At 37.5% G+C, this 13,102-nt stretch overlaps 1 protein-coding gene across 1 annotated transcript in view; it reads right to left on the bottom strand.

Annotated features, from left to right (window-relative positions):
- Positions 1-13,102, bottom strand: part of TBCD (tubulin folding cofactor D) — a 118,216-nt gene that overhangs the window by 41,589 nt on the left and 63,525 nt on the right. The window contains exons 16-20 of the mRNA XM_086623863.1: positions 9,427-9,456; positions 6,068-6,153; positions 2,082-2,162; positions 1,242-1,315; positions 213-330 (exon numbers count right to left, since the gene is read on the bottom strand). Of these exons, the coding sequence (XP_086479989.1) occupies positions 213-330; positions 1,242-1,315; positions 2,082-2,162; positions 6,068-6,153; positions 9,427-9,456 (389 nt within the window). The remainder of the gene's footprint in view (positions 1-212; positions 331-1,241; positions 1,316-2,081; positions 2,163-6,067; positions 6,154-9,426; positions 9,457-13,102) is intronic.

Raw genomic sequence — 13,102 nt, 5'->3', positions numbered from 1 at the left:
AATGATCTCACTTTCCTGATGATTAATTTAAACTTAAGTTTATAATATCAATGAATAAAATCTGAAGGCTTGGCGTGACTGATCAACACAAACAAAAATTCAATGGAAAAGCAGTTCAGTAAGATGGAGATTTTCATAATTATACTCAGGAAGCTTTCAATAGACTAGACATGAAAGGAAAATTTATAGTCAAGATAATCTTGCATTTATACCTATTATTCTCTTCTGCTAGTTTACACAGTGCATGGGTGATCTCAGCACAGGCAAGAATTGCCCCATGGCGTGTGTGCAGATCTGTGCCCACTGATAAAGGCAGAAGTCTTGGCAAAACTGAAAGAGATCAAATAATAATTTTTTTTTTTTTTCAGCAAAGCATAATAACAGATCACAGTTCTAAATATAAACATGTCTGCCTAGGAATAACACAGGAAAACCATTTCTGGAAAGTCAGGTCAATATATCCTGGCCATTATGTGAAAACCGAGTTTTATAAACATAAGTAAATTCTGACAAAGCATACTAAATCACACCAAGAAATTCTGTACCCACAGCTAGCTCCCTGTTTGCAGTAAATAAAATAACATACTGGCTATTAGACATTAGGCTGGCTGAGCAGCAAGGGCAGTGAGGCTTGTGCTTCCATGTAAACTGCCACCTTCCCAGTGCACCCTAGGGAGCCCAGGTCAGACCTGTAACTACAGATCCACCTGGATGTCAGCTGCTGTCTTTCAGCCATACTAAAAAGCAGCTAGTACATCCTCAGAATCTTGAGTGGGCCAAGCAAAGGATCCCAAATTCATGCTACAAAACATTTGATTACACACAGAACAGTCAAAAAGGAATTCTTGTGAAGATATCAGACTGGACAAGACAAAACAGATCCCTCCACCTTTACAACATCAAAGCCACATCAACAAAAGCTAGGAATTTGAGGGCTAGCTGCCTGAATTGTTGCAACAGAACTCACCCATTTATTCATCTTGGAACTGGTAGGGTCCAGTGTGGCTGGACAACTAAAGTCCAGCTCCCAGACAGAAAAAGATCTGGCAGTACTTTAGAATTTTCACATAAAATCTGAAAACTGGCAAAGCTATTAGTGTCACTACACTGTGTTAAGTTGCAGGGGAAATCTCAATTTTTATGAAGTCATGGTGCATGTTTAAGTCTTCTTAACACGTTTTTGCTACATAAGCTAGAACGCTTGGTACGGCACGCTATGCAGAACTTCATTTGTTACCTACCCACGTTTGCCATGTATTCAGGAGCCCGTGGAGTAAGGTTATGCAGAGCTCTGGTTGAAAGTTCTCGAACAACACTGGAGATGTAAAAAAGTATTTTTGAATTTTTTGCGGGTTAGCAATTTAGTAGAAGTAATGTATTAAAAAAAAAAATGTCAGGAAGGGAATCCTGTCCCTGACCAAAATAAAGACCCCAGCAATATCAAAAATTACAGTATTGTCCATCCATCCTATGCTTCCCCCCCTCAAAAAAAGCCAACAAAAGGAAACAGTGGGTCAAACAGACAGCCTACAGCTAGCTTTTAGCTATACGAATAGAACTTATTGCTGAAAGAGACAAAGAAAAACGTAAGTGTGGATGGTGGCACCTGAGGGCTTATTCTGTGCATTGGCAGGGACACTACAGTAAACTATTATTATTTCTCATGATGCAAACTAGTATCAGCACTGATATAATCTCATTTGTGTTATATGTACACATTTTAATCTTCATGAACACTGAATATGACTAAGTACCATCTCTATGCATGAAATCTACTTTAATTATGATAATTGTATGGTGATGGTGTTTATCCCTCATATACACTATATACCATATAAATGTGTTTTATTAATCTATTAACAGATTGAGGTCATGGCAAAAAGACAAAATTCATAAGCATGTTTTAAGTGACAATATGCGAGGGAGGTATAGATGACATCAGCAAGTACTTGTCCAGTTTTCTGCAGTCAAATGCTATTGCAAACTTCAGTACAAGTAAAATTTCTAAAAACAATCTAGGAAAGCATGATGTGCAGAACAGTCAACTCCTGGACGTTAAGAATCAGTCTTTATGAACTTACCTATCCCAGTGGTTAATCTTCATGTTAAATAAATGATCAATCATTGGCTGTGTATACTCAGGAAAGCCAGAAATATACACACTGAAAAAGAAATGTCCATATGGTAAGAGTCAAAAATCAACATCTGCGTGCATTTTAACACAAGATACTCCAAAGATTTAAATCCTCTGAGTTTAAAGCAACAAAAAAAATTACTTAGACATGCTTTCTCCTAAATGAGATGCAGTTGAAGGAAATAATACAACAGGAAATATTTTACAATTATTGGAAAAAAAAATTAAATCACTTTTGTAAAACTCTTTCAGATTCTCTATAAAAACTACTATCCATACAAAAGCTTGACAGCAATGAAAAGCAAAAATAAACATTCGATTCCCATTGGTACATTCAAGAAAAGGTAGGTGTGAATATTAACTTACATCATTATTTCAGATTGGAGAAATGGATTAATGATGTAACACCCAGCACGCAGTAAAATTAAGTTATAGAAACGTGCTACAGCTTCATAAATACAACGGTCTGAAATGGAACACGGATTTTCAATTTGTCCTTTTTAAAAATCATACACAGAAAGAGAGTTGTGACAAAAAAATGTTAAAGCTGCCAAGTCAAGACCTAAGATGTAAGGAAATACCAGAATTAATTACTTAGATAGCCTGCACAATTAACTAACTTTACAGCCACACTTGCTTTCCAATCTTTAGAAGCATCAACTACTGAAAGGTGAGGTCAAAAGAAGTTAAGTGAAATGTTTTTTCAGTACATCTGATATATGTTAAATAATCCTGGAAAGCTAAACAACCAGTAGAATGTATCCATGTTACAACGGCATGCACAAGGAGACAAAATTAAGGACACAAGCATTACCTTGATTTTACCTTTACATATCTTTTGAGTGATTAACTTTGGAACCATAATAGTGTTCCATTAATAAATGTGAGTGTAATTAGAAGGAAAACAAAGACAAAAACCAAATACTGTTGCGTGTTACTGTACTGATATCTAAGTAATTCATCAGAAGAGCAGGAATCCTTAAATCCACAGCACAGCCCTCAGTTACTTGAGTCAATACAGCATACAGAAGTACTATCTACTACTGCTACAGCCCTACAGGGGGATTAGACAGTTGGTTTAACTGGTTGTTGATTGCCAGCAGAGAAATTATAAAATTCCGTACTTTTTGGTTCCTTTACTTGTTCTGGAAGAACATAAAATAATAGACTCACTTCCCCTACCATATTTCAGTTCTCTTTTTCATAGTTGCTTTTTGAATCCTAGTTTTGGCACTCATCATTCTTTCTAACCTGATCTAGTAGAAAGTGTCCCTGCCCATGGCAGAGGGGTTGGATCTAGATGATCTTGAAGGTCCCTTCCAACCCAAACGATTCTGTGATTCTAATCTAGACTTCCTTGCCTAGCTCATCAAAGTTGGTAACTACCTTTAACTACAATCCTCATCTTTTGTACCCTACTGAGTATTTAATGCAAGTAGACTTGGATACAAGTCTACCCTTGCCAGTAATGTTGCTGGTATGATTTTTTTGATTGCTCTCTACTTAGATTAAGAAGCTTCCTCCTTAGCTCTGCTTTTACCAAGCCCAGAACGCTTGGAATCACATAATCTCTTTACTCTTAGTTCATATAAAATGGGGTTCTTCTACCTTCCATCCTCAGAAATAGATTACGATATTTGAGCTGAGTCCTCTAAAGAACATCCAGTAAAAACTTTCAAAAGGGCACCTAGCATGAAAAACTTCCATAAAAATATTTAATGTTAAACGATACAAGCAACTATTCATACACATGCATATATTATATAATACATGATACTGCCTCTCTACAAGACCATATCATCATTTATTAACCAAAATCAAATGCAATTGTAGAAACTGACACATAATTTTTGAGCTTTTATTGCTCAAAGGAATTTAGTAGTACCACTGTCCAAACCTGCACAGCTTCCTTTCCTATAGTGGCATTATGCCGGCATACAGAGTGTCCCAGGATTGTTAGACCTGGGTGGGGAAGGATAGCTAGAGATTCTAGATCTAGAATATGAACCTCAAGCTGCTTTTTCCAGTTACAGAAGCAATTACATCACCTTAAGGCATACCAATCAGAAAGGTCCAGTCTTCCTACCACATCATAATGTTACATGTTTTCTGTGCAGCCAAATATATGCTTATGTACTTTTTCTTTGATGTTACTCAGAGAAAAATAAGGAAATAATTAAGTATTGACCCAAATGATTACATCCTGCTTGAAGAGCAAAGTGGTGAAGATTTTTAAAAGTTATATGATGCATGAGATGGCAAATATTTTATAAAGAAGAGTTCGACTAATAACACTGAACATGGTTTCAAGGACTCATGCTACTAACTGCATAAGATTATTTATAAAGAATTTACAAATTTATTCTTTCTGTTGCACAACTGAAAGAAAGGCACAAAAGTGAAAGAGAGAAATCAACAGTAAAAATACTCTCAGATAAGTAACACTCCTACAAAAGCCCTGGAAATCACAATGAAAGTAGTAATAAATGAGCACTTGGGCGGGGGGGGGGGGGGGGGGGGAGAAAAAAAAAAAGAATTTAACAACTCAGCTTTCGAAAAGTAAAAAGAACAAAATTAGTCTCCAAACCAAAATTAGAAAAGAGAGAAAATAAACCCTGCTGTGTCAATTTTGAACATTTCCAATTTTCTGCTAGTACAAGAAGCCAGAGTTTCCAAAGCCACGCCGATGCCGTACGCATCCAGTGCAGCAGCGCGCACCAAGCCACTGCGTTTCCCCAGCGCAGTAGGCGGCAGCTCTGGGCAAGAGTGACTCCAAGGAAGAGTGTAGGAGGAGGGTGTGGACCCCAGAAGGAACAACAGTAGGTAAGAGGTGAAGATACGTAGAGACTGACATGATTATGCGCAAAAGGGACAACACGGAGATGGACAGATTAATGAAAAAAGTAGTCAAGGAGAGGACAAATTATCTCAAAAAATCTGCTCATTGGAAGTCACAAAGTTGGCAACAGAGCATAAGCCATCTTATGCCTGTTTGCTGTTTTTGTTCCCCAAGAACATAATCTCTTTGAGCCTTTCTAACCTGTTGGCTTCTGAGCAACATGCAACTCCACAGGGCGATTTATCTGACCTATCTTACAATGGTCTGAATCACCTTCTGTAGGTGCCTGTCCCTGTGCATTGGCTATGGAGAGCGGCTAGACACCTAGGCTAGACTGTCTGTCCTAGACAGCTAAAGGTAGAACCCAGCCCTCAGTCTTTTTCATCTTCTCATAAGGAAGTGCAATCTTACGTTCATTTTAGTCATCCTGTGCACTCAGCTTGCCTCCGAATTCCCCTGACTTCAGCTTTATTGTATTTTCAGATAGCTGATGAGAACAGAACACAGTATTCCAAGACGAGCCACTGATTTACAACCACACCAGTTTCGGTATTTCCCATTAAGGTTTTTGCAGACTCCAAACTGCAACGATCAGTCTGGGTTTTTTTGAACACTGCTGCATACTGTGGTTAGATTTTCACTGAGCTACCTATGGAAAATATAAGCACTCAAGTTAAAGGTCTACGCACAGACCACAAATTCAACAACTTATGCAAAGTATTTTTTTAAATGGGCATTAGTTTACTTTTGACTCACTTCAGAGTCTATCTGTCATCACAACAGCCTCTCCTTTTACCAGAACTCTTCAAAATCCCCTAGTCTTCTCTAGTGTTGACCAGCTAAGACAGTTTTGTGACACCTGCAAATATTGCCTCTTAGCAGCTTCCTCCATGTAGACAAGGAAATCATGGTCAGATTTTCGCCATGTCTTATGTATAATGAATCCAATGCAGAAATAAGAAAAATCAACTTTTAATTTATTGAAAACCAACAGGAATAAACATAATGTTCAGTAAGCTGAAAAAATCAGACAAACATTTTATTATGTAAAAGAGGTCCCTCATGTTTAGAAAAACTAATGCTTGGAAACTTACCTTATAGTCAGATAACAGTTAACTCTGTTACCAACAGCAAAATAATCAGCTGCAGTTAGAATGTCTATGCCATGTGGAAAAGTGCCCTACAAACATCACAGGGAAGAGAGGAGAAAAAAAAAAAAGAAAATATTATTCAAAAATGTAAAATACTTTCCGAACAGCCAACGTTATTGAAAACAAATCTCTTACTACTGTCCAAGCACTGAAAAAATACAATTTGTAATTTATACTGAAATCACTTGTACTAAAGAATATCGGATATAAAAACAGCAAAGTATCTAGTCTTACTTAAGAGTCAATGATAAACAGTCAACATAAACAGCAGCAGGTAATAAAGTATTATTATTAAAAAACAATAGTCATCTTAAACCTTCGAGTCATATCCAAATGTATATTTGGAGAACGCATGACTATGTACATACACAAAAAATTATTTCTCTACAAGAAAGTTTATATAAATATAAACATGTTTTCAGTTTAGGACAATGAACAAATATCTCCTGCGAGTTTTATGAAGTAGAAAATTAGAGATTTAGGCACTAAGAAATAAAACACATGTAGAATACAAGGAAGTTCAATTACTGAAACCTGAAAATTTCTCTTTCTATATAGGCAATGTAATTCAGATATTCAGAATTTTGATTGGCTATGACTGATTTAATGCAGTATTACGCAGCACGGCTGTGTTTTGGAACGGAGGAGGCAGCTTGGCCTCCACAAACCATAATTAAGCACAAATGGAAAAGAGCCAGCTGAAAGACACTCTGCTCACTTACAAAAGGGTCAATCATATGATTTTTAAGCAATAAGGTTATGTGGAAGTACAGGTTCTGGATATGATACAGTTCTGTTTGTTTACAGCTCAGTCATCCCTTCCACGTTAGGATACAGCCATGCAAAAATAGTAGAAAATATCTCTAGATCTAAGCCTGAACAATTAAAGAAGTATTATTGAAAGTAGCAGGAATCTGTCAGCTACTGTGGAGGTCTCATTCTGGGAAGCATAATGCCCACAGTCCAAAAAAGCCAGGCCTGTAATCTGACTGAGCCAAGAGGGATACATACAACATTTATGGCTTATCCAAGAGACTACTTGCAAGCCCTAATAACTCAAAGGTGAAATGAATGCAGCCTCCAAAAGCCTAACGAAACACTGATCAGGAATAAAAATGTACACAAGAAATATCTCCGTATGATTTACGGCCAAGCAAGATGACGTACAAGGAAACATGTAAGAATGCATGCTGTACATCACAGCTAAACCATTTCACTTCCAGCTCCTAGTTGGAGTTTGCTATTTATTACTTGGCTGCAAGTGTGCCAATTTGATGCCATCTCACCAAAGGTCATGGTGCCACAGTGCACGTCAGTGAGACAGCAAAATTCCTGAAACCAAGTTCAAGAGTACAGAGGTCATGGCCGATGGGAGAGACAGACTTCAGAGAAAAGCTAACAGTTCCTATTCTGTCAAAACACCTCCAACTTTCTTCTGCAATATAAAAGTCTGTCTTATTAGGAGTACGTGCATTTCTCATGCTTTATGCTTAAAAAACAATTCTTCAAATTTTCCAAAGTTTTCATTTACATAAATGACATTTACATTGCACAAGTTACAATGGCTTCTTTTTCCGAGGCCGTAAGAGCAGCTCTTGGGCTCAGGACACGTTGAACTGCAAAGGGGAAGCAGGCAGGAACCCGGCAGTAAGTGAGGGAAACTATTTTCTCCACTTATTTACTATCAGCATTGTCACTTCAGGTGGAGAATATGTTTCAGCTCCTTCCAATTCAGGGCAAGGGTGTCTCTGTCAACACATTGCATCCAGGTAAAGAACGACAGAGGGTGTATCCACTGATTAAGTAACTATTTCCCTAGGCAGTAAGGAATAGTTCAGTAAGTCAAATTTCTGGACTGCTACAGGAACCAACTGCAGACTGATACTGTTCTTCATGCCATGAAAACTTACTATTCCCTGTAAACTCCTCCTTAACATGACAATGTATAAGCTAAAACTGTTTTATGTTCTACCAACATTGACAAATTTGAATTGTGTGTCAAAGCAAAGTCAATAAGGCAACTTTCTGGTTGTAAGCTAATGTCGACTGTACTCCTCTGATTAAGAAAAAAAAAAACTCCACCAAATTTTTGCCACATGCAAGCATTTCGAAACCTGCAGCACCCAGGAGCCCTGGCTCACCTAGAAATGAAGGCACAGTAAGGTTTTACTTCATTCAGTGCCCATGAAGTGGAAGCAGGCTGAGTCGCTGCGTGCAGACTAACCTCTCCAGGGCAGCAGCTGTAGAACCAGCAAAGAATCACCCTGGCTTCTACTTATCACAGACCTAGTTGGGTCAGGTCACCAAAAATACCTACTCTCTTCCTCCTATTCTTCTTGCACCCTTTCCCTGCTATTAATTCTATCTAGAAACATACACATCAGGTACACATTGCTTAATATCTGTAGCTCTAAAGGAATGATATCCTGGCTCATCAGAGAGATCTTCAGGTATCAGAGAAAGCTAGACAGCATTTTAACAAAGATCCCTTAAAAAATAGCTTACTGTTAACAAAATTTGCTTTAACCGTGCTCACATGTCCCGCTCTGTCACAAGAACCACTAAACCATTTCTCCCACACTTTTTGTGCTGTAAGTTGTATATTCAGCTTTATTAGTTCCTGAAGAGAAACCAGGAAACTTTGAAATCCAAGTCTTTACCCTATTTGCTTCTCCTCCAAGGTTGCAAATTATGAAGTTGTTTGAGCATTTTAACTACTTAAATATTGCTAAGTTACATAGAAACCTACCACAATACTTTTTTTTCAAAGCACTCAGGTACCTCCAAAAGTGACAGATTTCTCAAAATATCTAGACGGTTGCGTTACGGTACAACAGGCAAAACCAAATATTGAGTTGAAGACTCTCAAGCCTAGTTCATTTTTTTATCACCAACCACAGCAATGATTGTGCAGTACATTTCAGCTGATCCACTTCTACTGAAAACTAGAAAGTCAATGAAACAAAAGAATAACCAAAAAATTGTGCTTTTCCTGCCTTAAAAGTGTTGACATTTCCAAGGTGTATAATGGCTGTCATACATGCTGATTTTGCTTTTGGGAATGTCTTAAAATTACCACAAAGCTCATTTTCTTCCAAAACCAGACTACTGGAATAAAACTCACATCTCAGAAAAATATTCCAGAAGAATCTGTTTGCTGATAACAAAAATAATTTTTTTGTGACATCCTTTTACTCAATTTCTCTTCTGAAGCCACAGCATCTAATTTTCATTTTAGGTACTACACGTTTACAGTAACCTCCGAGGCACTAATGAATGAAGATTCAGGAAAGTTACCATACCTGTCTCCCAACATTCTCCTGGAAGGCAGCCTAAGGAACAAAGAACAAACATACCAAAACGAGTTAGGTTTGCTTTTTGATAAACACCAGATGATGAATCCAAAACACACAACAATATAAATGACCTATGGCTTTTCTTTTTTAAATAAAGTAAGCTTTGTCAGTAGAACAAGCCCACAGGGCTTTTTTTGTTTCTGCGTCTCTATGTTCTGGTCTTCTTGAAGCTGTATGTTGCATGACAGCAGTTTAAGAAGGCAAGTTTATTAAACTAGTCCCACCCACAAGAGTGCTTTTGACTAGTGACACAAGGCTTTGCACTGGAATTGAAAGCCAATACCTGTAGACAACAGAAATTGAGACAGTTCACTTATGTCTGACGACTTCCACACAATTTGCTAATACTCGGTAAAGTTTGATTCTTTGTCGGTGAAAACGTCAGACAAAAAATATTGAGAATGCAATACTTATTTGAAAGATACAAATCCGAAAGCATGCTGGAACACTGAAATTATAAAACCTGAAGACAAAATTCATGTGTGTTTCTTGTGTTTTGCATGAAATAAAATCTTGCAAAATGCAATGAATACAACTCTAAAGTTAATCTCTCTGTTTCTATGTTATACAGAATAAAATCTGTTTAACTCTCTACTCCCTACTTGAATTTTCTCGTCTCAAAAAAGCCAATTATTTATTGCTCCTTAAAAGGACATACAATTACACGGACTAATAAAAACTTCTGTAAATTTTAACTCTTTTCAGAAAGGAGAGATCACCATTATCTGGACACCTCTCAGGGAATGCCACTCTATCTACAAACGCAAATTTCCAGCAATGGATAGCACTTGTCACCTGCCAGTGAACTGACATTTAACACACAGGAGGGAAGTCCCAATCTTTACTGAAAATGCCAAAGCACTTTGACAGACAGAGCTTCTGTATTTGCTACACAAATAGAGGACGCATGTGGTAATCCACCTGTAAAAACAGAAGGTTAAGCCAGCTCACCGAGGCATCATACTTTACATACGGAGCCAGCACTCCAAGCACAGGTGGAGCGAGCCCTAATGAAGCCGGAGTGTCTTGGTGCATTTCTGAGGTTATGTCTGTTTAGGATAATGACTGCAGTTCCTGTAGACTTGCCCAGGCTAGTTCAGCTCCTGCTCGCGGCGTATCCATCACAGGACACGTAGCACAGGTTGACTCGAAACCACTTTTCCCACCACCCTGGCGGGTTTCGGAGCCCACCGTAGCCTGCTTGCAGCTGCAGCCACGCTGCCAGCAGTGGCCCCGAGCTAACCAGTTTGAGACTGCCGCAGGCAGAGCTGCCTGGGCTGTCCTCCGCAGTGGATACACCCTTGGGCAACACATACAACAGCCTTCCAGCCCCGGAACAGGAGCTGTAGCAATGCCCTACGCTCGCTCATTACTGCATGCCATAGACCAGTTTCTGTCACAGGGTTTTTTTCACTTCTTACCTCTCTACCAACATATGCCCTCAGCCACAATTTGTCAGGACATCGTTTCATGTCATCCTGCATCATTTATTTCTTTTTACATACATGGTAGCTTTAGATCCCCTTTTATCCTACTGCGATCCTTTTACTCAGCATAGGGAGGTTTCAGCAAGGATGACGCTCTCAACTATCGGATCCATGGGACTGAACAGTTTAATCACTGCACTACAGTTTCTTTGAAAAATGTATTGCTCAGACAAGTGCCTTACTGATACAAAATCTGTAGAGCTTTTTTTTCCTTCTTTTAAAATCAGAAACTTTGATAACCAAACAACACAAACCGGGTCTCAAACCAGTGAAAGTTTTATTCTACTTACAGTACATCTCTGTAGGCCCAGGACTGAAATATACGGTGGCAAAATCATCAGAAAAAGATGTACAGTGGCCTCTAGACAGTGTTGCAGCAAAACAGCTATTGTACATAAGGATTTGACATGGTTTGTTTACTTAATGTAGGGATTTTAAAATTCCACCGCTGTATCGCTATTTCGTTTTCTAACTTAGAAAAACAATCACAAAGATCTAAGAAATAGTCCAGCAGCATGGCAAAAATACTTAGCATTCATCTGATGTATTCTAAGCATCTCATTTACAAGTTAATTTACACCTAATTGATTCATTTATCTATAAAAAAAACATACAACTTTAACCACTGCTTGCAAGGACAGATATTAGTATTGCCTTACTACAAATACATTTGTTGATTATTTCAATTTAACAGCCTTGGAGAAAAAAATCAGTTTGTTATACATGCTCACACTTCTTGTATGAATTTACAATTCATAAAAGCATGAAGAGAAATACAGTAACCAGCAAATTCCTGTATACATAGCTCAGTAGCTAGAAAATTTTCCAGTTGCAAAATAAAACTTTATAGTAACTTGTTTTGCAGCTGGTTGCTTAGGTTGAGGGAGGTTCGTACGCATCACCATGAACCTCCCTCAGCTTCAGCATTGTTGTGCATTTAAAAAAAAAAAAATAAAAGGTGTCTCTTCTGCAAATAATTTTGCAACCAATTATGGGGAAATTTACATTTCAAACATTCAAAACATTTTGAAAGTTTCACCAATTTAAGAAGGCTTTGTAGACAATGCACACTCCAGCTGTGACAACTTAAACACATTACTGTTGTAGGAGAACAGCTTCTAATCTCAATTTTGGCAACAGAAATGTGATATGATAACTCATTTTTCCTGGGCGTGAAGGAGTACGTTGCACAGAAAAAGTTACAAGGAAAACCATTCCCACAATATTATTCTGTTAAAGCTTTGTGAGAGAAAGTAAAATAGAAGTATGAAAGTAATGAAACATATTGTTCATCCAAGTGAAAAGGTAATTTTCTAGAGCTCATGTAATGTTGACAGAATTCCCTCCTTGTTCTTTTCGCACTTTTTATTGTTTCACGAAAGATTTTTATTTGTAAAACTTTGGAGATTTTCAGTAACTGACAATGTTACTGTTTCAATCATATTTTTAAACAACTGCAAATTTGTAAGATGTCAAATATTTCAATTGTTTTGTAATAATAATTTTTCATTTTTCATATAATCTCCCTCTAGAGAAGGAAAAATTGCACACAAAGATCTTAATTTAAAGATTCCATGAAAGCACAACCAAGATGACAAATCAGCCTTGTAACCTGAATACTTTGCTGTTCCCAGAAAAACTGAAAAATATTAAAACATTCTCCACGTCATGATTTTAAAAACTATGAACCAACCAAAAGGAAAAAAAACCCCACCTCTCTTTAACATGTCAGAGCTGTCGAGAGCTCCATCCAAGATCACCTATTCATGTGATTATTCCTTATAATGCTTATTCATGAAAGAGTTGCACAAGTCAGCTCAGAAAGCTTCTGGAGCTTCAAAAGAAGTCTCTTGTTTTATTCTCTCTAACCTCAGGGTTAAAAATATCTCTATATGCTATTTTGTTTTATTAGTGCTCTGCGTTATAATATATTGCATATTGTAATAGATGGAAAATCTAGTAAAACATGTTGTTTATTTAAATATGTATTTAACTGTAGTAATGACTGGAAATAATTAGGACTCCCAGGTATTTTTCTTCAAAATCGTAGTAATGCCCGTAAAACACAAAATTTCTTTGCCTACCTTTCTAAAATAAGAGAAGAGGTTTCAGTACTACCATAACTGTCCATCATA

This window comes from Tauraco erythrolophus, chromosome 20, assembly GCF_009769465.1.
Source record: "Tauraco erythrolophus isolate bTauEry1 chromosome 20, bTauEry1.pri, whole genome shotgun sequence".
Taxonomy (NCBI): Eukaryota; Metazoa; Chordata; class Aves; order Musophagiformes; family Musophagidae; genus Tauraco; species Tauraco erythrolophus.
Note: the sequence above shows the minus strand (reverse complement) of the source record. Positions and strands in the feature narration are given on the sequence as shown.